General features: G+C 59.9%; 1 protein-coding gene across 1 annotated transcript in view; it reads left to right on the forward strand.

The window, feature by feature from the left end:
• Positions 1 to 22,077, forward strand: part of LOC143384726 (BOS complex subunit NOMO3) — a 42,616-nt gene extending 20,539 nt beyond the window's left edge. Inside the window, exons 13-31 of the mRNA XM_076839815.2 lie at positions 726 to 867; positions 1,850 to 1,981; positions 3,291 to 3,427; positions 4,734 to 4,821; positions 6,586 to 6,649; positions 7,167 to 7,262; positions 9,484 to 9,702; positions 9,778 to 9,860; positions 10,475 to 10,634; positions 10,721 to 10,847; positions 11,176 to 11,289; positions 12,084 to 12,211; positions 13,066 to 13,207; positions 15,386 to 15,469; positions 16,652 to 16,762; positions 17,759 to 17,860; positions 19,498 to 19,617; positions 21,058 to 21,150; positions 21,493 to 22,077. Of these exons, the coding sequence (XP_076695930.2) occupies positions 726 to 867; positions 1,850 to 1,981; positions 3,291 to 3,427; positions 4,734 to 4,821; positions 6,586 to 6,649; positions 7,167 to 7,262; positions 9,484 to 9,702; positions 9,778 to 9,860; positions 10,475 to 10,634; positions 10,721 to 10,847; positions 11,176 to 11,289; positions 12,084 to 12,211; positions 13,066 to 13,207; positions 15,386 to 15,469; positions 16,652 to 16,762; positions 17,759 to 17,860; positions 19,498 to 19,617; positions 21,058 to 21,150; positions 21,493 to 21,624 (2,274 nt within the window). The 3' untranslated portion in view covers positions 21,625 to 22,077. The remainder of the gene's footprint in view (positions 1 to 725; positions 868 to 1,849; positions 1,982 to 3,290; positions 3,428 to 4,733; positions 4,822 to 6,585; positions 6,650 to 7,166; positions 7,263 to 9,483; positions 9,703 to 9,777; positions 9,861 to 10,474; positions 10,635 to 10,720; positions 10,848 to 11,175; positions 11,290 to 12,083; positions 12,212 to 13,065; positions 13,208 to 15,385; positions 15,470 to 16,651; positions 16,763 to 17,758; positions 17,861 to 19,497; positions 19,618 to 21,057; positions 21,151 to 21,492) is intronic.
• The last annotated feature ends 415 nt before the right edge of the window (positions 22,078 to 22,492 follow it).

Below are 22,492 nucleotides of genomic sequence, written 5' to 3' on the forward strand. Positions count from 1 at the left end.
CAGGCCTCTGTCTTCCCCAGTTATCACATTTGTTGGGGGCTGGCGTCAGGCGCCACCCCAGTGGAACACTGCGAGTCCGGGAGGACCTCAGAGCTCCCACACGCCTGGCTTCTGGGACCTCAGGCTAAAACGCAGCTTCTCATTTCCTGCCGTGCCCTGAATTGAGGACAGCTGGACGGGAGCCATGTGATTGGTCCCCAGGCAGGCAGAGAAGTGGGGGAGCCCTGGCCTGTGGCCTGTGGTCTCACCTCCATGGGGAAGGTCTGAGCATGGCTGGGCCCAGCCAGTGAGTGGTAGGACAGCCAGAGGGAGACCTTGTCACTTGGCCACAGACTTTTGCAGGCAGGTATTGGGCAGGCTGAGTGACCTTGCAGGCCATGGGGCAGGAATCCCCCCAAGACTGTTCGCCAGGGCAGAGCAGGGTCCCTCTGGGAAGGGGCTGGAACAGGCTGGCGTCCAGCAGTTCGTCATCGGAGGTCAGCCTTGGGTGCCCTCTGGGGAGTCACCTTTGTGCCTGCCCTGGGGCTGCTGCAGGCTGGCTTTTGCTCTGAGTGGAAATGTGTGCTCTTCACACAGATGGGTGTGTCGGCTTATAAAACTGGGCCCAGAAGTGACCGCTGTCCTTCAAAATCTGCTTAGCCTGGGGCCCAGGTGGGTGTTCCAGGGCCCCGGAGGCCCAGGGGCCGAGACCAGGGCAGCCAGGTACCAGTCCTGTCTTTCCGCAGGTGGTGGTTCCCGAGGCGGAGACCAGGGCAGGGCTGATGTTGAAGCCCCACACGTTTCCTCTCACGGTGACCGACAGCCCTGTGATGGATGTGGCCTTTGTGCAGTTTCTGGCCTCCGTGTCTGGGAAGGTCTCTTGTCTGGGTAAGAGGTCAGGTGGCAGCAGGAGCAGGGGGTTTTGAAGAAGTCTGCAGGTGGGCGGGGCTGGGGCCGCCCTTCCTCGGGTGGTGTGGGAGGGGGCCCTGCCTGCTGAGCAGGTGTGGGTCTGTGTCCTGCACGTAGTTCTTTCTGAATCATTGCCATGGGGGGTCACCAGGAGCATTCCAGAATACTCTGCTTTGGCTCTGGAAGGAAACCCTAGGTTTCTTTTTCTCTCTTGACTAAGGGAGGGGCCAGGTTTCAACGCTGGCTCGTGTCCTCCCAGCTCCGAGATTGTCGGCTTCAGTGTTTTATCTGTAGAATGGTCATACTGCTCCCTGGAGGTCTTCAAGGGGCTTGGATGTGATCCTGTCACATGGCAGTGTGACATAATGGTGACGAGCTGAGCCTCTGGCACCAGACTCCAGGGTTGGGCCCTGTTGTGTACCTAGGGCACATTGCTTAGCCTCCCTGTGCCTCCGCGTCCCTCCCCCGGGGTGTGGAGCTAGCTGCACACCTCCCAGGCGCTGAGGGTCCGTGTGTCAGCCTGTGCTGGCCTTGGGCACAGTGCCCGGACGCGGGAGGCCAGTCCGTCTTTCCTGCTGGTGACGTTGTGTGAGGCTAGTTCCTGCTGGTATGGAAGGCACATCCTGTAGCTGTTCATCCCTCACCTCTGATTCTGGCTCCTGTTGGTGCTGCGTGATGTCACCTGCATGCCATCTTGTCTCCATAGGTGCTCTGTATAATGTCACATTCCTTCTTTCTTTCTCCCCTGGCTCAGACTGGAACATGCAGAAATCCACGGGTCCTCTCGGCCCTCATGCCCTTGTCGTGTGCTGCTGACCCACGGCCCGGGGGACTTCTTGCAATCAGTCGATGCGCAGAGCCCTGAGCCCTGCTGGTGTGCTCGGAGGAGCCTGCCGAGCAGGAGAGCGTGCTTCCTGTCCCTGGCGGCAGTCACGTGAGGCCTCCTGTCTTTCCTCTGCAGATACCTGTGGTGACCTGCTGGTGACCCTGCAGTCCCTGAGCCGCCAGGGCGAGAAGCGGAGCCTGCAGCTCTCCGGCAAGGTCAACTCCATGACTTTCACGTTCGACAACGTGCTCCCTGGAAAATATAAAAGTAATGCTTCCTGCCTTTGTAACTTTCTGAGTCGCGGTTCTCAACCTGTGTCTCGGCTGTGTTCTCTTGTGAGCTCTTCCTTGCCTGGGACCTCGGCTGCAGGGTGTGGCATTAGGCATTGATGCTGGAGTCACGCTGTGTGACTAACTTGTGCCTCACCAACACAGCCCACCCACTGTGTGTTTTGGGAGGGTGACCAACTCGTGCCACTTGAGTTCTAGATGCCTGTAGTGAGTGGACATAGTTCAGCTCGTTGTCTACCCTTATACCTTGGCAAATTATCCCCCACCCACGTCTCAGGTATTCTAAGCCCCACTGAGACTCAGTTTCCTCCCTGTAGGATGGGAACATTGCAGCCTTCTTGGGGAACATAAGAGCAGTTGAAATAAAGCTGGCAAAGCCCCTTGCAGGGTGCCTGGTCTTCACCAGGTGCTGCCAGTGGTAGCCCCTCCTCCTGCCCTCTCAGGAAGCCACCTCTTGCCTATACTTCTGTTTTTTCAAAGATCAGCTTGGAGCTACGGCTGTGAATAGCTTATAGAGTAGATTTCTTTTTCTGGGAATTATCTTTTCTGTCCCATTGAGGCTGGCAAACTGTGGTTTGAGTCTGCCTGCTGGCATTCATAAAAAAAATTTCCTAGGACACAGCCACACCCATTTGTTCCCAGGCTGGCAGTGCTGCTCATGAGTTGTGGTGGTGGCTGGGTAGTCCAGACCTGCAGAGCTGACACTGAGATGGGTCCCACGTTGTGCACCTAGAAGCCCAGCCACGTGGGAGGCTGAGACAGGAGGATCCCTGGAGCCTAGGAATTTGAGGCCAGCTTGGGCAACAGAGTGAGACCCCTTCTCAAAAAAGTTGAAAAGATTTACAGAAAAAGTCTGCTGGTCCCTGAATGTCCTCCTTAAAGCGGGTCTCTGTGGCCCATTTGGAGTTCTTTATTGTCATGTTACTGGCCACTGGTTTCAATGTTTTCTCTGGTACGGGGATTGACCCTAGGGTGCTGAACCGCTGAGCCGCATCCCCAGCTCTTTTGTTGTGTTTATTTAGAGACAGGTCTCACTGAGTTGCTTAGGGCCTCACTAAATTGCTGAGGCTGGCTTTGAACTCGCGATCCTCCCACCTCAGCCTCACACCGAGCTGCTGGGGTTACAGGTGTGCACCACGGTGCCCCGCTGGGTTTCAGTTTTACCCGTGTGCTGCTGGCCATGGGAGTGTTCCTGTGCACACGTGTGAAGCCTGTGCAGGCCCCTGTCCCCCGGGGCATGCCTGGTGGGGCTCTGGCCCACACTGTCCCCCGTGCTTGCCTTGCAGTCAGCATCGTGCACGAGGACTGGTGCTGGAGGAACAAGAGCCTGGAGGTGGAGGTCCTGGAGGAGGACGTGTCAGCCGTGGAGTTCAGGCAGACGGGCTACATGCTGCGCTGCGCCCTGTCCCACGCCATCACCCTGGTATGCGGGGTGGGGGAGGGGCTCCGTGTGGGAGATGCTAGGCTGCATGACGTGAGAACCACAGTCCAGTGAGCCTGCCCCGTGCCCCTTGGTGCGCCCACCTGTCAGGTTGGGCAGCACTGATGTCCCTTAGTGGAAAGAGCTCTTATTGGGGATGGCTTTGCCACCCCCACACAATCTGACAGACACTTAGGGAGCCTGTTGCTGGGGTGCACGGTGTGCTGAAATGCCCCTGCTCAGGTCTAGGGGAACCTCTTGGTATTTAAGGTTTCCTTGGTGTGCTTAGGCGGGCAGTGGGCTTTCTCCAGTGTTGACTTCAGGGCAGGCGCCAGGGGCCAGGGCTGCTCTTCCCCAAGGTCTGCGCCGGCCTGAGGGCAGCCTGCCAAGCGGCTCAGAGGACAAGGAGCGTCTGTGTGGTTCACTCAGAGTTCTACATGTTGATATCAAATAGCGACAGATGTCATTGTCAGGTCTCAGTAGAGAGACTGGGCCAAATGGCCGTCAGTGACTTTTTGTGATAGACCATGGTGTTTCCAGTGCGCGTCTTGCTCCAGCTGCTGCTGACCTCAGCAGATGCTGTGTTGCAGGAGAAGGGCTGATTCACACCCACCAAGGATGGGTGACGGGCAGGCTTTGCCTTTCCCCTGCAGGGGACCTGGGTCCTGTAGGTCAGGCTCCATGGTGCCTAGTGGCAGCCCGTGGGCCCTTGCTTGGCCCCCACTCCCCACTTGTGTGTTCTTGGCCCGGCTGCCTTGACTTTGCAGCCCTGCCCTGCTCCCTCCCTCCTTGGGCTGCTGTCCCTGCGGGTCCCTGTCTGGAGGGAGCTTCTTCCCAGAGTGCAGGCATCTGTTTCCTTCCCATCACTGAGGCTGTGTGCAGCCCAGTGTAACCTACCAGGAGAGGGTGGTCCAGGAGCCCTCCCCGTGGTCAATGTGTATCCTGCTCCCTGTTGATTTTCTTAGCTTTATTGCTTCTCACAGAAATCGCTAATTTATTGTTGACCTGCTGGTTTTCTGGTTCCCTAAATTAGAAGGTAAGCCCCCTGAGAACGGGAGCCACACCAGTGCCTCCCAGGGCCCAGCCTGGTGCCTATCACATAGCAGGTGCTCAATAAATATTGGTTGATTGAATGAAAAGAGCACATTTTTGTTGGAAGATCTTGAAGGTTTTTAATTTTCCTGTGGCACCCAACTGCTCAAATGATTAATGGGCAAAACAGATGACTGGTTCGGAAACAGAAATAGTATTAATCATGGTGGTGTCTCCATCTCCCGGGTAAGTCACCGCACTGGCTCTGGTCCCACAGGAGTTCTATCAGGATGGAAATGGACCCGAGAACGTGGGGATTTACAACCTCTCCAAAGGAGTCAACCGCTTCTGCCTGTCCAAGCCTGGTAAGTTTGGCAGGATTAATGTGCTGTGGGTTAGAAAAACGGGAGGCGCTGAGAGTAGCTTTGAAGGCCTTCTCCCCTTAGCCCGGATCCCTGTGCAGCAGGCTGTCGGGTTCAGCCCTGTTCAGGGCTGTCTTGTTTCTCTGTCTCTTCCCTGTAGAGGGCGCCGTGTTGGAAAATGTGCCTGGTCTCAGGTTAGGGTTGGGTACAGACCACCTTTAGAAATAAACAACATACCCTTCGCCCGCCAATGACCTTTCCTCATGGTGACCTTTTTAAAGTTGAACCATCTCCCACCTTGCTTAAAATCTTTGGTGGCTTCCTGCTCTCTTAACTCTCTTGATATAGTTTGCATGCCACACAGTCAATTCATTTTGGGGCTGAGGGTGTGGCTCAGTGGCAGAATGTGGGCCTAACATGCGCGAGGCCCCGAGTTTAATCCCTGGCCCTGGGGGAAAGCCAAGGAAAGAAAAAGTAGTTCTCCCATCCCAGCTGTGTAATGTGCCAGGTGTGGGGGTGCACACCTGCAATCCCAGCTACTGGGGAGGCTGAGGCAGGAGGACCTCAAGTTTGAGGCCAGCCTGGACAACTTAGTGAGACTGTCTAAAAATTTAAAAATGAAAAGGGTGGTGCTATAGCTCAGGGGCAGAGCACCCCTGGGTTCAACCTCCAGCATAAGAAAGAAAGACATACCATGCAGGGATTGTTAGTGAATTTACCAAGTCGTACAATCAGAACCGCAGCCCAGTTTGGGGCGTTTTCCTTGTCCCCAGTAAGGTGGTTGGTTGTCCCCATCCCCAGCCTAGGCAGCCCCTCATTTCCTCTCCCAGGATCTGCCTTTTCTGGACCTTTCACACGAAGGGTGTCGCAGGCTGCCGGTGTTCTGGTTCTTTTGATGTAACACAGCCTGGTCTCCGTGGCTGGTTCCTTCTCACTGCCTGACAGCGTTCCATCGTGTGCACATTCACCGCCTTCTGTGTGGTACGCGGATTTCCACTTCTTGGCAATTCTGAGCCACGCTGGCATGAACATTCTTGTACTGGTTTTTGTGCCCATGTCCACATCTCGATCTTCTTGTTGAGACACCTAGGAGCAGAGTTGCTGGATCGCACTGTGCATTCTGTTTAATTTTGGAAGCAGCCACGTGTTGGAGACTGTGGCGGCGGCCCGTGTGCTGGTCGCCCCACGGTGCCCACGTGTTCCTGTGTCTCCATGTTCCTGCCGACATGTGTTACTGTCTTTCGGCTCACAGCTGTCCTGGTGGACAGGAAGCATTTCTTATTGTGGGTTTCAGTTCATTCTCCTAGTGAATAATTCAGCGGCTCTTCTTGGCTCTCAAGGTAGAACACAGAACCCTTAACTTGACCTTGAGCTGCTGGGTTTCTGGGCCTTCCCTACGTCCTGCTCCTTTTTAGGGATATTTGTAGGAGCGTGCTTATCTTTGGGGTCTTTAATAGGATCTGAAGTGGGAGAGTGTTCTTGGCCTCGTTTGCAGCGGAAGTGTGCTTCTGTCCTTCCTGGGCGCGTGTGCCTCAGCGTGACCCATGCAGGTCACTACCGGCAGTTGTTAAGTCATGGACACTGGGAAACCAGAGCCTCTGAGTGGCTGTGTGGTGGGCTGGGTGCTTGGCAGCCAGCCGTGGTTGGCAGCAGGAAGGTGCCTGTTGGGTTCTGAATTCGAGTCCGGCCTGCGGGTCTCAGGCGTTGGAGCTGCTTGCTGTAATAGACACTGTTCTCTGAAAACGACTTCTGATTTCCTGTCTGCAGGTGTGTACAAGGTGACGCCTCGCTCCTGCCACCGGTTCGAGCAAGCCTTTTATACCTACGACACGTAAGCACAGCTCAAGGGCCTGGTGGGCCTTCTGCGGGGAGGGCGACCCTGAGCGTGGCCTCCTGTAGTTCTGAGAACAAAAGGAAATTTTCTATTTTTTCCTGAAAGAGGCAAAGTTAGGCATTAAGTATCGTCTAGGTGAGACACTGGACGCTGCTGTGTGTAGACGGGGAGTCTCCTTCCCGGGAACTCCTGGACTCCCTTGGGAGGCCATGTTTGTGAAGGCGAACTGCGTCCAGGCTCCGGCCCTTGCCTGTGGGTGTCCTCCAGCCCCGTCTGCCATGTTTGTGCCACTGGGCGTGGAGCCCCCTGGGAGCTGGAAGGGCGAGGTTTTGGAGCGCAGGGTTCGTCCACTCTTGACGGCCTGGGTGGCTTCCCAGAGCTGTTGGGTCCCAGGGAAGAGCCCCTTGGGTCGCATGTTTTGGGGTGGCGGAGGCTGCCTGCGCGAGTGCTGGTGGCATTCCTTTGAGCACCAGGTAGCGCTGCTAGTGGACGCTTCCACTTCTCTGATTTATAGGTCTTCACCCAGCATCTTGACGTTGACAGCCATTCGCCACCATGTCCTTGGAACTATCACCACTGACAAAATGATGGATGTCACCGTGACTATCAAGTAAGACTTGTGTTCCTTGCTGGGCGGAGCGGGAGGTGCTGGTGCCTGGGTTCTCTAATAGACGCGAAGCTGCTCTTGACTTCTTATCTTTGGGTGGACATACAAATGGCCGTCCCTCTCCTTAGGACAGTCATAAATACCCAGCAGCTGATCCCTTTCTTTTATGATTCAGGAATTAGCTGTGGGTGAGGAGGAGCCTCTGACAGGAGATTCCCTGTCTTACGTTTCTCGTTGAACTTCTTTCTAAGAGAAAAAATCTCCAGGTCATGCTCATTGTGTTTCAAGTGTTTTCGCAAATTCAAAAAAAATTGCCAGGTTTTCTTCAGATCTTTTCTTGGAGGCTTAGGAAATAGAGATGGCCCCAGGTCATGAGGGAGGAGGTGCTGGAAAGGCCGTCCCTCACCGAGGGTCATGTCCGTGTGACTGTCACCTAAGTTGAGTTTCTGTAGTGTGAAGAGGTTTGGGATGCTAATCTTCTCAAGAAACGAGAGCCTGGGCAGCTGACTGTCTTTGTCACATAGGATGGGCTGTGACGCGTCCTCCTGGCCCCACCTGTGCCAGCCATCACTGCCAGCAGTGGGCGTCTTCATGGCCTCAGCCCCAGACTTCCTGGGATGCAGCCCCTGCCCCCGGGGAGGCCGACTGGGACCTGCAGATTCCAGTGGCATGAGCACTTTGGGGTGGCCCTGGGGCTGGGGGCACAGGAGGATGGCAGGTGGGGTCCAGGCCGTGTTGGGTCTTGGTCCTCGTCCCATGGACATCGCTGCCCTGTTACAGTGGAGGGTGGCCTTGTTTGAAAGAGGAGCCCTGGCTTCTGAGTGAGGAAACAAAGTGGCCCGAGGGTGGAGCCAGCGGAACAGGGTCCACATGCGGGCCTGAGGACAGGGGACGGCCAGGGTGAGGTTGAGCTGATGTGACAAGACCGCGGACTGCAGGGTCAGGGAGGGACGAGAGCTAGGGAGCCCGTGGTTTCTAGTGAGGGGACTGAAGGATGAGCCAGGCATAGGGAGGGTTGGTGTGTCCCTCACGGGCCCAGCGGCCAGCACTGCCCTGGTGCTGGACTCGCGTGGTTTTCCTGCCTGGAAGGTGGAAACAGGTGAGCAGCCCCCTGCCCTGCCCAGTGGGGACTCCCTTCCCCGCCTGCCCTTCCCAGGCCACTTTGGTTCCCTCAGGAGGGGCTTGGTGTTGTGGATGTGTCCTCAGCTGGACCTGCCTCTGGCCCTTCTGATTACGGGGTTCAGAGCTGGATCGCAGGGGTTCCCCCCGAGGCCGCCGATCAGCCTCCCCGTGGGCAGGGCCGGCTTCCTGGCCGTTCCTCTTTCCCTCGCATCTCACCCGCACACCTTCCACAGACCCTGGTTTTTCGTGAAATCAGGACATTCCCGCGGTCTGGTCCTGCTTGCTGTCACACTGTGGTCCAGTCCTTGTGTCGCGTGCCTGGTCACCACGGCAGGTCTCTGCCTGGCCTCCCCGTTCCAGCTGCTGCGTAGGGCAGCATGTTGTCCCTGCGGTAGCCAGAGTGACTTCTCAGTGCAGGTCACACCTCCTCGTCTCAGAGCCCCAGTGGCTTCCTGTCCCACCCAGAGGAAACCCATGGTGGCTCCTGCGGGGCAGTGTAACCCCTGAGGCCCTCTGGCCTCTCCCACTGGCCTGGGGCTTCTGTGGGTCCCCTGCCCCAGCTTCACTGGCCTCCTTGCTGTCCGTGGAACTTCCGAGGGGACTTGTCCTCCTGGGCCTTGGCACCTGCTGTGCTCTCACCTGAGAGCCGTGGGACTTGCACTCTTCTGTCCCTTGGTCCTGTGCTCAACGCCACCTGATCAGAAAGACTGGGCCTGGCCCTCCTGGCACCTTGCCCTCCCTTGCTGCTGGCTCTGTCCCTCCTACGCACACCTGGTGGTCCCTGTCATCGTCTGCCCTCCTGTTGGGACGTGAATTCTGCAGTGCTGGGGGACCTGCCTGCTCGCCAGCGCACGCGTTCTCAGTCACAGTGTTCTGATGTAGGGGACAGAGTGTGAAGAGAGCTCCCTGTCCCATGTGGAGACCGTCGGCCCTTCACCTGGCAGTGCCAGGTCAGGGGTATTAGTCTAGCCCAGCACCTGCTCCCCATCTGGAAGTTCAGTTCGGTTTCTTTGAATTTTCTGTGTTTTAAATCCGAGGTGTCGCTGTGATTGGGCCGAGGTGCTCAGTTTTCACTGGGTCCCACCAGCTGCCGGTCTTGCAGGTCCTCCATCGACAGCGAGCCGGCCCTGGTCTTGGGCCCTCTCAAGTCTGCACAGGAGCTGCGGAGGGAGCAGCAGCTGGCGGAGATCGAGACCCGCCGGCAGGAGCGGGAGAAGAACGGCAAGGCCGAGGGCGGCGAGGGCAGGGCCCGGCCTCCGGGGCAGGAGCTGGTGGACGAGTTGCAGGGCCCCTTCCACTACGACTTCTCCTACTGGGCCAGGTGAGCACTCGCGCGCTTCTCCGCAGCGTCCTGGGTCCTGGAGGGACAGAGCCCGACTCCAGTGTCGCCCCTTAGGTCTGGAGAGAAGATCACTGTCACACCCTCGTCCAAGGAGCTGCTCTTCTATCCCCCTGCCATGGAAGCCCTCGTCAGCGGAGGTACTTTTGCTACTCGCCAGCCAGTGCTGCGCCCTGGCCTTCGCTGAGAAGTGGCTTGTGGTGGTGTGGTACCGCTGTGTCCCTGAGCCCCGGGGCCCCTGGGCACTGGGTGTTCCTGTCGGGTGGGTGGCTGACGGACGCCTGGGGGTGGGTTTGTTCTGCGGTCGTGGCCTCCCTTGACGTTACTGGTTGACGGGGGTGTGGGGGTGAAGAGCAAAACCACCTGTTGTGGAGGTGCAGGGATCATCTTCCTGCTTTTGGGAACAGGTGACAGCAGTGATTGTGACTGCCGAGTTTTTCTGGCCTCTGGGCTGTGGTGGCCATCTGTGGGGGCTGGGAGCACAGGTCCCTAGGGGAGCCGCCCTGCCCCTTCTGCAGGAGACTTCTCCCTGTCCCGTGGCCCTGCGGGAAGCCGGCAGGGAGTAGTGACACACCGCCCCGCAAGGGCTGCTCCACAGGCCCTGGCAGCTGGGCGTGGTCTCTCTGGGCCGCCGCTGGGTGTGAACCTCCTTCGTAGCGAGCGCCTGTCTGAGGCCCCTCTTTCCTGGGGGCCCTGACTGAGCAGCCCCCTCCCTCTGCCACTCATTCCCTCCTGGGCTGCCTCCTCCATCTAGAGAGCTGCCCGGGGAAGCTGATCGAGATCCACGGGAAGGCGGGCCTCTTCCTGGAGGGCCAGATCCACCCCGAGCTGGAGGGAGTCGAGATCGTCATCAGCGAGAAGGGGGCGAGTTCGCCCCTCATCACCGTCTTCACCGATGACAAAGGAGCCTACAGGTGGGCGACGGCGAGACGCCCCTGGGAGCCTGAGCGCCCGGGGGAGGGCCCAGAGCTGCCTCAGCATCTCGCTTTCTTCTGTCCAGCGTTGGCCCCCTGCACAGTGACCTGGAGTACACCGTGACCTCTCAGAAGGAGGGCTACGTGTTGACCGCGGTGGAAGGAACCATAGGAGACTTCAAGGCCTACGCCCTGGCCGGAGTGAGCTTCGAGGTATGCTGCCCGGGTGTGCCACACAATCAACAGTGTGCACAGGAAGTGCCGCCTCGGGCAGTGTCACATGGGGCGGTAGTGTGCTGGGCTGTGGGCAGGAGGCAGCCAGGCTGGGTGTCAGCACACGTGAGCTGGTGAGACCCGTGGGGCCGGAGGGGCTCTCAGGGCTCTGAAGGGACGTGCCACCCTTCCTGCTAGTCACCCTGGGGAGAGCAGACCCTGTCCCTGTGAGTGGTGGGGGAACACGCTGTGGCCACCAGCCCTCCTGGGAGGAAAGTCGTCTTTTCGGCTGAGGGGCCTTGACCTTGTGTGCTTCCTCATCCCCCAGATCAGGGCCGAGGATGACCAGCCCCTTCCGGGGGTCCTCCTGTCGCTCAGTGGGGGCGTGTTTCGTTCCAACCTCCTGACTCAGGACAACGGCGTCCTCACCTTCTCCAACCTGGTAGGTGTCCTTCTGCAGCTCGTCCTGCTGTCTCCCCAGGAGAGCCGGCCCATGCCTGGCTCAGGTGTTGCTCAACGGTGTGGGGACGGGGCCATGTGGAGTGGCCTGTCTTAGGGGACCACATCTCGCTAGGGAGGTGCTCTTCCTGGAGCTTGGTGCTGCTGGTCTCCGGTCCTTCCTCCTCCTTGTTTTCTGGTCACCCACTTGTCACCAGGCTGTGTGGATAACTGCCCTGGCCCTGGCAGCCTCTCTCAGGCGCCCTTTGCTGTACCCCAGGGTCCTGCTGCTGCCATACCGAGTCTTGTTTGGTGGTAGCTTGTCATTCTGCCGGAAGCCCCTTCCTGGGGGAGGGTAGCCCAGGTTTCCTCTGAGATGGATCCAGGTCCCGGTGGTGGGGACTCAAGAGGTATCTGTTAAGTGGCGTCTTCTGCCAGTCACGGGACCGAAATGACTCGTGGGGAGTGCAGGCAAGTAGGTGGCATCTGGAAGGTCCCGGGCCTGCGGCCGTGCCCCCAGCCTCGGGTCCTGCCTCTGCTGCCCCCTCGCTGCGGCGCTTGGAGCCAGTTGCTGGGCCTCTTGGGACCTGCCTTCCTCACAGAGCGCTGAGGCTCCTGACCAGAGCCACTGCCATCAGGGTTGTGCTTGCCCCTGGGCCTCGGCGCCGTTCACGAGGAGAGGTCTCCATCTCTGCCTCCTGCCTGGGAGGCCAGGGCTGCTCGGTATCATGCAGGTCCCTGTGGCTGTGACTGTGCGCCCTTCCGTGTGGCAGCTGGCGGTGTGTGTTATCCCTGCAGAGCCCCGGCCAGTACTACTTCAAGCCCATGATGAAGGAGTTCCGCTTTGAGCCGTCCTCACAGATGATCGAGGTCCAGGAGGGGCAGAACCTGAAGATCACCATCACCGGGTACCGCACGGCCTACAGGTAGTGCCTCCCGCCAGCCCCCAGGCCGGTTGCTCACTCAGGGCTGCGCCCCTGGAGCCTCGCACCCCACAGCTGGTTTGATCCAGGAGGTTTGGTGTCACCAGAGTGAGGAGGAACAGATGAGCAAGTGCACACCTGCTCAGGGCTCAGCGGTGGTCTGTGACCCCTCGCCTGCTCTGAGAGGCCCGAGAAGCATGTCGGTTGCTGGAAAATTTAATCTTTTAAGTTTGGACTTGATTAAACGTTCAGAAAGAGAAAGGCTTAAGTTACTTGAGTGCACTTCAGATGCCGGAGAGCACGCAGTGTGGAGGTCCCCTTACTAGCCTGTGTCCAGCCACCATGTCCCCCTTCTGGGGCACCCACCTGTTTCCTATTTTTCTGAAGACCAGCTCCAGGTAGACGGACACGCACTACGTACAGCAGGACAGACAGGCGTGTGCAGAGCCACGTGCTGTGTGCTCACGCTGTACATGTGCGTGTTCACACACATGCCCGGGCCCTGGGTGAAGATGGTCAGGATGATCGGGCTCAGAAAGATGAACCGTGTTCCCTGAACACGTGGAGTGGCGTTCTCGAGTTATTTTCCCACCGTCGAGTGCTTCAGTGTTTAAGATCAGCAAGGGTCCAGTGAAGCTCAGCCTTTTGTGTTCCAATATTCCGGAGCGTCCCTTGGGGTGGACGAGGAGAGAAGTTGATGGCAGCATGTCCTGGGGCGGGGGCGGCCCAGGTATAGCTGAGCCGGGGATCGCGGGCAGTTCCCCTCGCAGCCTTGTGCCGTGTTTGTGGGTGAGCGCAAAACGCTGCCCGTGACCCTGCGGGTGTTCAGACATGTTGTGTTTTTCCTTGTCACACAGTTGCTACGGCACAGTGACATCTCTGAATGGAGAACCAGAGCAGGGGGTGGCCGTGGAAGCCGTGGGGCAGAAGGACTGCAGCATATACGGGGAGGACACCGTGACCGACGAGGAGGGGAAGTTCCGGCTGCGTGGCCTGCTGGTGAGCTCTGGGCGCGCCCTGCTGGGTCCTGGGGCTCCAGACCGCAGGAGGACCGCGGGGAGGCTCTGGGACCTCCTGGTCCTTGTCTCGGCTGGCCGCTTGCTTTTCATCTGGCCAGCACTGGGTTGGGCTCCATGGCAGAGTGAGGTTGAGAACCCGGGTTTGGTGGGAACTTGGCCTGGCATCAAGTGGCCATGGCTGCGTCGGGCTCTCAGACCAGGGGCTTATGGGGCCGGGAGAAAAGTGTGAGTGGCCCAGGGTGGCCGGGTGCCCAGCAGGGCGCCATGAGGACTGGGCAGGGCCCAGCCCGTGTGAAGGGGACAGCCCTGACACAGCTCAGCTCCCGCAGCCACGGCTGCAGTGTTTGAAAGAGAAGCCAGGACTCAGGTTTCCCTGAGAGACTGGTTTTTGATGTTAGCAGTGAATGAAGGAAAACCCACCACTTCCCTTGGGCGCCAGTGAGCCGCTCCTCGGTCCTTCCCCTCTGAGCAGCAGCCTTGGTCTGGGCGTGCGGCTCGTCCTCCCTGTGCACTTGCTCACCTGTTCCTCCTCACCTGGCAGACAGCGTATAGGAAGTCCCCCAGAGGCTTCCTGATGGCGCGCGTGTGGGGGGAGGGCGTGATCAGAGCAGAGCCCTAGGGGGTGGGAACCTAGCCTCCCGCGGGCTGGCGGAGCTGGTCAGAGCCCTTCCTCACTTGGGAGTGGCGCCCTGGCCAAGACGCGCCTCCTGCTCATCTCACCCCTGGTGGCAGGAGAGCTGCGCGGCCTCCTTGTCCTCCAGCGCGGCCTCCTTGTCCTCCAGCGCAGCCTCCTCCTTTCAGCTGACTTGGCACTGGGCCGCGGCTCCTCTCCACTGCGGTGGGTTCCACTGTAACGTCCCCGCCTCCTCCCTGAGGGGGTCAGTCGTTAGGCTCTTCCTGTATTTCTGGGGTGCTCCCTGGTGGCAACCTTCTAAGTGCCAGGCCACACGTCCCGAAGGGATGTCCTTTGACCTGTGTCCTTGTGGGTTTTCGAGCTGAGCTTGCCCTTCTCCCAGAGGGTGGCGAGCTGGGGGCGCTGAGGGCTTGACCCGGGTAAGAGGAGCACCTGGCCCTTGGTTGATGTGACTTCGGTGCTCAGGGACTCGTCAGGACCTGGGGGAGAAGCTGATGCTAGATGTTGTTGCCAAAGGCCGTGTGAGTCCCCAGGACAACTGGCCATGTGGCCAGGAGTGGGCCAGTCCGGGCCGTGTGGCCGCCTGTTGGGACTGGGCAGGCCGGGCGCCAAGTGAGGAGTGGCCTCCCGTCAGCCTCCGCAGCAGTGTCTCCTTTTTTCCCACAGTGCCACCAGTCCCCACTGAGCACGGTCTGTTGGTGACCGTGCTGCATTGTCCCCTTGGTGGTTTGTTAGTGCTGGTGGGATTGTCCTTGCAGGGTGCACGTCCTCCTTCTAGGATTCAGGCGACATGTGGAACAGAGCAAGACCCCAGGAGGGGGACTGCCCAGAGCCACCCCAGAGGGGGTGGCCCTGGCTGGCACGCTGAGAGCGCCATCCTGCACCTCTCTGCTGCGTGCAGAGGCTGGGGGCCTGAGTGTAGGTGGCTGGCACCCTGTTGTCCCCTCTCCGTGCTAGTTGAGCACTGACGGCTCCTTCTCAGGGTTTCTCCCCGAGGTGCTTCCAGGTGCCTGTGACCATGACCCTGGCTTTAGATGAGGCGCTGGGTCTGACCACTGTGGTGGTCAGAAATGAGCGTTTTTAGTTTTTTAGGAAAACGCTTTTTTGGCAAATTGTGGCCTATAAATCTGAGCCACGTGACAGGCAGCATAAACAAGGAGATCTGAGAGGGAACAAGCCTCAGCCCTCTTTCTATCACCCCATCTGCCCTGAGCCTCGGGGGCCTGGAGGTGCGGGGACGCTGGGCAGCGCGAGGCCAGCGTGGCTCCAGGAGCGTCAGGCGTGGACGCTCGGTGTGAGAGAGCAGCCGGGCCCCACCTCCTGGGCTAGAAGAGGGCGAGCGGGTGGGACCCAGGGAACCAGGGGTGGCTGTGTGGTGGGGGTGGGGGCGGTGTTAGAGGAAGTCTGGGAAGGTGGCCAGGCCAGAGGTTGGGACGTGAGGGACTCTAGTGCCCTGGAGGGACATGGAGCTTGGGTGGGTGGCTGCCAGGCCCTCCTGGAGCAGCGCCTGTGGTGTCCTTGCAGCCGGGGTGTGTGTTCCACGTGCAGCTCAAGGCCGAAGGCAACGACCACATCGAGCGGGCGCTGCCCCACCATCGGGTCATCCAGGTGAGGACGCGCACTGCCTTCATCCAGGTGAAGCGACCCAGCTGGTCACCCTCCTGACCCAGAGTCCCTCGTGCCTTTCGTCTGTGGTGGGATGTTAAGACCCGACCCGGGTCCTCTCAGTGTGTCCTGCTCCCGAGCAGCAGGGACGTGGAGTCTCGCCTGGGCAGTACTGCTGTCCCACGTCCAGGGGCCACGCAGCCCTCGCCCTCCCTCCCCGCTGCCCCAGTGGCACGGGGGGGGGGGGATGGGGGCTTAGCTGGCAGCCTGTCCCCAGGCCTCAGATTTCGGTGGCCTCCCCCTGCCACTCTGTGGGCCGAGTCATTGGTACTCAAGACCACGACTCTGTCCCCAGAGGCAGCCATGCCGGTCACCAGGCGTGGCCCTGGCCTCCTTTGAGGCAGTGCTTTCGTGGAGCAGCCCTCATGGCTGGCTGGAGGGCTGGGCTGGGGCGAGGAACTGCTCCCTGCTGGCTTCGTTTAGGTGGCGGTTAGGCATGAGGATTGCAAGGGAGGGCAGTGGGCCACCTAGGAGCCCCCTGCCCCTCAGCACTGGGAGCCTGGCTTCACACGGGACGGGCCAGCGCTCCACCTTGAGCGTCATCCCCAGCCCTCTCAGAAGGTTCCTTTTGAGACGGAGTCTCACTGTGGGCCCTGGCTGGCCTTGGGCCTGTGACCCTCCTGCCCTAGCCTCAGAGCAGCTGGACTCCAGCAGTGTGCCATGGCGCCTGTCATTTAGGGCTTTTTGGGGAAGGGGCTGTTTTGTACCTGGCGTTCTTGACGGTCAGGTGGCTGCCTCTCACCCCAAGGTGCCTGGCACCACTTCCTGCTCTGGGGGCTTGAGCAGGGCCACAGCGTGGTGTGGACTGTGGCTGAGCAGGTGGGAGCCTCTCCCTGCTCCTCTTGCCCCCTCGCCTGGTCTTTCTTCAGAGAGCCTGGAACTCGGCTCTTGTAAGAGGTTTCTTTCTTCTAAAGATGACTGCAGGGGATTAGAAGCCAGAGGGTGAACACTGCCTATCAAACACGCTGCTTTTGTGGGCCAGGGGTCGCCCTTGGCCAGCGTGTGGCCTCGCATGTGGTCTACTGCGTTGGACCACGCGCCTCCTCTGGGAAGTGCTGCTGGCCGGGGGAGCTCCTGGCCACTGTGTGGGGCACAGCAGCCACTCAGCTCGGCCTTCTCCCCCAGGTTGGGAATAACGACATCGATGACGTGAACATCATAGTTTTCCGGCAGATTAACCAGTTTGATTTGAGTGGAAATGTGATCACTTCCTCGGAGTACCTTCCTACATTATGGGTAAGGCCAGCGTCTCCAGGGCACCCAGACGGGCGGGAGCAGGCTGTGGAGGGCAGAGGGAGGCGCCCTGCTGAGGGTCCAGGTGAGCACCCAGGACCCTCCCTCACAGGTGTGCTTGGGAGTGACCCAGTTTCAGGCAGCTGCAGCCCCTGCTCTCTGGGAGGTGGGTGACGGCGAGGCTGATGAGTGCTTGGAACAGTCGGTCCACGGTGGGGCCCACATCAGGGCACAGTGCTGTGGTTCTAAGCTCTGTGCGCTGGGCAGTGGCTGCAGGCCAGGCATCCGGGGCTCTTCTGTCACTGGTGGTTGTGAGTGGTCTTGAATGTGACCCACAGGCCTAGCTGTGACTTCTATCCTGGAAGCCCCCGTGACTTGTGGGTGCAGAGAAGTGCCATTGTGGCCCTCAGGGGTGGTTTCTGGTGTCCCTGGGGCAGGTGTGGGGGCCGGGCACTCAGCCTTTGAAGGCAGCCTGGACTGGACCTTGCTCCTCCTCGTGTCCACTGTGTGAGGTGGTGGGGAGGGCGACAGATCTGGGGAGACGGCCTGGAGAACCATCCAATGGAGACCGTCTTGTGGACTCAGGTCATGTGACATGATGTGGCAGGCGGGATCTGGGCTCGTCCACGTTGAGTGACCTCAGGTGATGGGCTTCGAGCCTTCCTGAGGCAGTGCCTTGTCTCAGGACCACCGTGAGTCTGCAGGGTGCCTGTGGTGCCGTGCACTCAGGTGGTCCCAGATGTGAGCAGCAGTTCCTCTGAACACCGTCATGACGACTGCGGTTGCTGTTTTGAGCGATACCTGGGTGGTCAGGGCCTGTTCCAGAGTCAGCTTTCTGTGGTGGCGCTGGCACGTGCCTGGAGCCTCCGACTGGGACGGGCGCTGTGCCTGTTGGGGGAGGAAGGCCTGTTTCCCCCCACAGAGGCCCGTCCGAGGACGTCTGTGTGACACTTTTATTGTGTTCAATCTCTGAAACTCAGCCGCCCGCTCTGTCCCCAGGTGAAGCTTTACAAGAGTGAAAACCTCGACAACCCGATCCAGACGGTGTCCCTGGGCCAGTCCCTCTTCTTCCACTTCCCGCCCCTGCTCAGAGATGGCGAGGTAAGGTCCACACTCCGCCCGCGCTCTCGGCTCTGCCTCCGGGTTGGGAGACCTCCTGCTCCCCACGCGGCTGCGCACGCACCCTGTCAGGAGGCCGGGCTCTGCGGGGACTGCTGCTCCTTAATGAGCTGCTTTTCTCTTTACAAAAATGATGCATATTCATAGCAAAGAGATTTTAAAAAATAGAAAAAAGAATCAGACAAAGTCCCATCATCCAGAAATAACCACTGTTGACGTGTTGATTGGCATCCTCTGGGTCCCTTTTCAGTGCACGTGTGCATGTGTGTAGCAGTAAAAACGCATTGACTGTGACAGCTCAGACCTGGAGCGTTCGCATGTTGTTCCGTAATGAAGAATAGAATGCACATCTGTCCCCGTCATTGAGTCCTCCACTGCCTGGTTTTCCCCGACCGCCCGGTGGTCCATCACATGGGGACTACCCTCTGTTAGCTTAACCAGGCTCTGAAGTGGGGCACCCTGTACTCCTTGTGCTCCCGTTTTTCTTTGGCTGCCAGGTTTACTGAGAGCCACGGATGGAGGGGCTTCTCCGGCGATTTTCAAAAGTCTGTTTTGTTAGCAGTGCGGGGAGTGGAACTGGGGCTCGTGCAGGCTGGGCAGGCGCTCTGCCACCACCACGGCCCCAGTCCTCATAGTTCTTTGTATTGGACGGTTTGATTACCAAGCATCTCCTGTAGTCTCACGTAGACCTCCTGCGGTCCCACCTCTGTGGTGTTCCTTGGTTTAGTGGACCTGGACAACCATCTCCCACCCCAGCACTGAGCAGCTTCCGGCTGTCATTTTGGACGTCCCTTACTGATTCTAAACCTGTTTCTCATCAACTCTGATTGTCAGGTTGACGTCGTAGCTGGGTAGTGGTGGTAGGCCAAGGATGTCCTTTGTGCACCTGTGGTGGGAGGGCGTCTCTCCTGGCTCCGCCCCTTTCTCTGTTTGAAATAGCAGAGCAGGCTGCCGTGTCCCCAGGTGGTGTTGCCTTTAACACGGTCACCTTACACAGCAGGGTGGAAGCACCTGGGCCCTGGGGTCCGAGCCTGCGGGGCCGCTGACCCCATGTGGGCTGCCCTTGGACGCCACAGGCTCAGCTCCCCCCATGCAGGGGATGGGGTGCGGATCCTGGCCTTCCCGTGGCTCAGAGCAGAGCGGGCCTGTCGGGCACAGGGCCTGGCTTCTGGTCGGGCTTGGCACACAGGGCTGTGGTGTCACTGCACTGTTCCAGAGCCGTATTTCTAGAACGTGAGCTAATAAGCCATCTCGTGCCTCCCTGGGAGTCGGCCTCAGTGTGGGCTGGCCCTCTCCCTCCCTTTGGTCACTTTCCTTCCTTCCTCAGAACTGGCTCCTGAGGTCACATCCTCAAAGGACCTTAATTGTTGAGGCTGAAGGCTCCTAAAAAGTGCTGCAGAGCCTGGCAGCCTTATCAGACTGCCATGCATAGCAGGACTGTCCCCAGTGGGGCAGCCCGCTGAGGCCCTGGCTCTGTGCCAGCAGCCTGGGTTTGGAAGCGCAGACTTGGGTTTCTTTGAAGGCCTGAGCTCGTGTCACCACGGCCACATGACGGGCGTTAGTCTCCATTGGCTTTGCCAGACGTGTTGCTTACCCGAGCGATTCTTGTGTGGTCACAGAATTACGTGGTGCTGCTGGACTCCACGCTGCCCAGGTCCCAGCACGACTACGTCCTGCCTCAGGTCTCCTTCTCCGCGGTGGGCTACCACAAGCACATCACCCTGATCTTCAGCCCCACCGTGAGTAGCAGGGGACTTGAAAAGCAGCCGTGGGTGGCAGGAGTGGGACAGACATCCAGCCTGCGTTTCTGGCTCTGAGTCACTGTCCCGCCCTGGGTTCTGCATTCGGGTTTCCCCAGATGCCCTTCTGCTGTTCCGAGCCCTGAAGGCTGCCGCTGGGGACCCGTGGTGGCAGAGTGTGCGTGTGTGTGTGTGTGTGTGTGTGTGTCGGGGTCACCTCATGGGCTTAGGAGGGCTGGGAGGAGAGGCGGCCTTGTGCTCCTCCTCCATCAGGAGGCCTCTGACACCTGGCTTACTCCAACCTCTAGAACTAGCTGCCATTTGCAGGAAATAGAGGATACAGGGGCACAGAAGTGCCACCAGGGATGCAGGACAACAGGGTGGAACGTGGCGTACTTAACAGATGAAGTGCAAGGGGAAACCAGCCCAGCAGGGGGCGCAGTGCCTGCAGCTGAGAAGGCGCCTGCTCAGCTGAGTGGCCTTTGTAGCTCGGGCCTCCTCAGACCCCAGGCCCTGCAGACTGAGCAGCCGTGCCGTGGGGGGCCGGGACGGGAAGGCACAGGCCGTGGTGTGTCGTGAGGAGGTCTCGAGCCCTCCTCCCTGTGCTCTGGCTTGCGGCCTGTCCTGGTCGGTGTGTGCAGGTTCTCGTGCGACTCACTTGTCTCCTGTGGGGAGGGAGTTACCTGGGTGTCCCTGGACGGGGAACGCAGGCCTGGGGGTCAGAGGTTTCTGCCTCCTGACTGTCCTGCCCAGCAGCGTGGGGGTCAGGTCGCCCCTGGCCTCGGGACGTTCTAGCTCGTGACTTCTCCAGATGGTCCACTGGGCAGTGCCTCCAGCCAGCCGGGAGGCACGCCGCTGTCTTCAGGGCCAAGCAGGCCTAGCAGGCATGGATCCTGTCCCTCTGTGTGCTGCTGGCCAGAGTTTCATTCCAGGGCTGCACCTCGCTGCAGAGGAGGCTGGGAAATGGGGCCTGTTCTGAAGTCTGGGGCGAAGGTGAGGGAGGGGAGAGCGGCCCTGGTAGAGGTCGCAGTCTCCACTTTGCCTCCCCCTTGGGAGTAATCTCTGGGACCAGCTTGCCCATCACATGTGCCCCGGCTCTGGAACAGAGGTCCCTGTATGTCCTGTGAGACAGGGTCCCCACACGTAGCTGGGACTCCATCAGCAAGGCCCATTTGCTCTCAGCCACCGAGACTCCTGCTCCCTGCGCCTCCCCCGCTCGGTGTGGCCAGTGAGCACCGGGGGAAGGTGCTGCGCTGCCCGGCCTCCGGGGCCCCGTAACGAGGGTCTGGGGAGCAGGGGGTGAGTTTGAGAACTGACTGTCGCTCGGTTTCCTCCTGGATGGCAAGTGTGGAGACTCTGGGTCCTTGGTGGCCAGTCTGGAGGGCGGGGGCGTCGTGGCTGTGGCTGGTGGGTGACCGTGACGGTGCCCTGTGTTTGCAGAGGAAGCTGCCTGAGCAGGACATCGCACAGGGGTCCTACATCGCCCTGCCGCTGGCACTGCTGGTCCTGTTGGCCGGGTACAACCACGACAAGGTAGGACGGGTGGGCCTGGGTCAGGAAGGCGGCAGGGAGCGGGCCTCGCCACCAAGGAGCGGCTGTGGAGGAGTGGCCGCTGTGACAGGAGTTCAGGGTTGGACTGTGAAGGCCTGAAGCCAGCCCCAGGGTCCCCGTTCAAGGACATGAACCTGAATGACCCTCCTAGTCCTTGCCCCTGGAGAGGCAGCCCACCTGGCGGCCCCCAGGGCCAGGGCCTGCCATGCACTGACGTCTGGCTGTTAGCACGCGGGGGTGCTGACCGCACCGAGTGGAGAAGGGTGAGGACGAGGCCCTGTGACCGGCAGGAGCCCCCGCATCTCCCTGTCCCTCTCTCCCCAGCTCATCCCCTTGCTGTGGCAGCTGACCAGCCGGCTGCAGGGAGTCCGGGCGCTGGGCCAGGCAGCCTCGGACAACAGCGGCCCCGAGGACGTGAAGCGACAGGCCAAGAAGCAGAAGACGAGGCGGACGTGAGGAGGAGGAGGAAGAGGCCGCCGGCCGCCACTGCCCACAGAGCCCAGCATGCGCCTGCCACCTCCACCGCACCGTGGCCCGGGCCCGTCACCGTGGTCCCCTCCTCCCCTCGTGTGGCCTCTTGGTGCAGCGCAGTGAAGAGACCCTTCTGTCATTCTGCTGAGCCCGATGCGTTTTCTGAGCTGAAGATAATTTATTGTTTTTGTTTTGTCAGAGGAGTATTTAAGCAGGGCTGGGGGCTGGTGGCGGCCTCTTAGTCTGCGCGTCACTCGCAGGAAACGTCCCAGCAAGCGTGGCATCTGGGCGCAGGGCGAAGGTGCCTTCTGGACTGTCCTCTGCCTGGACGCCCCTTTGCACTGAGACCATGCTGAAGCCGCGGCCACCTGCGCCGCCACCAGGAGCGTCCGTTGGGAGGTGAAAATCAATAAACCTGCCCGTTCATTTGTGTTGTCACTCGTCCCAGCCGCGTTTCTTGGTGACGCTGGCCAAATGCTGGGGTCACAGACTAGAGCGCATGGAAGCAGGTCGGAGTCCTGGTGAAGTGGGAGAGAAGAGGTGTGGGTGCGCCACGGTGACGCCGCATGGCAGCTGTCAGGGGAACAGCGGGGTGTGGCCCGAGAAGGCCTGCCCCACCTGCTCAGGTGGCACTCTGGGAGCCCACTGTCCTGGGACGCACGTTCCTTTTCTAGAGAAGCCAGAGAGAAAGCTTTGTGCAAAGTCTTCCAAGTTTTGTGTTAGTGACAGATTTGGTTTAAAGAAGTACGCCTTGGGACCCCGACAGACGCGCACGTGGGTGGGGGACTCAAGGGCGCCAAGTATGCGTGTGTGACAGACACGCTGTCTGGCGCTCAGCACTGCCGGAGTGCAT

The sequence above is a fragment of the Callospermophilus lateralis genome, chromosome 19 (assembly GCF_048772815.1).
Source record: "Callospermophilus lateralis isolate mCalLat2 chromosome 19, mCalLat2.hap1, whole genome shotgun sequence".
Taxonomy (NCBI): Eukaryota; Metazoa; Chordata; class Mammalia; order Rodentia; family Sciuridae; genus Callospermophilus; species Callospermophilus lateralis.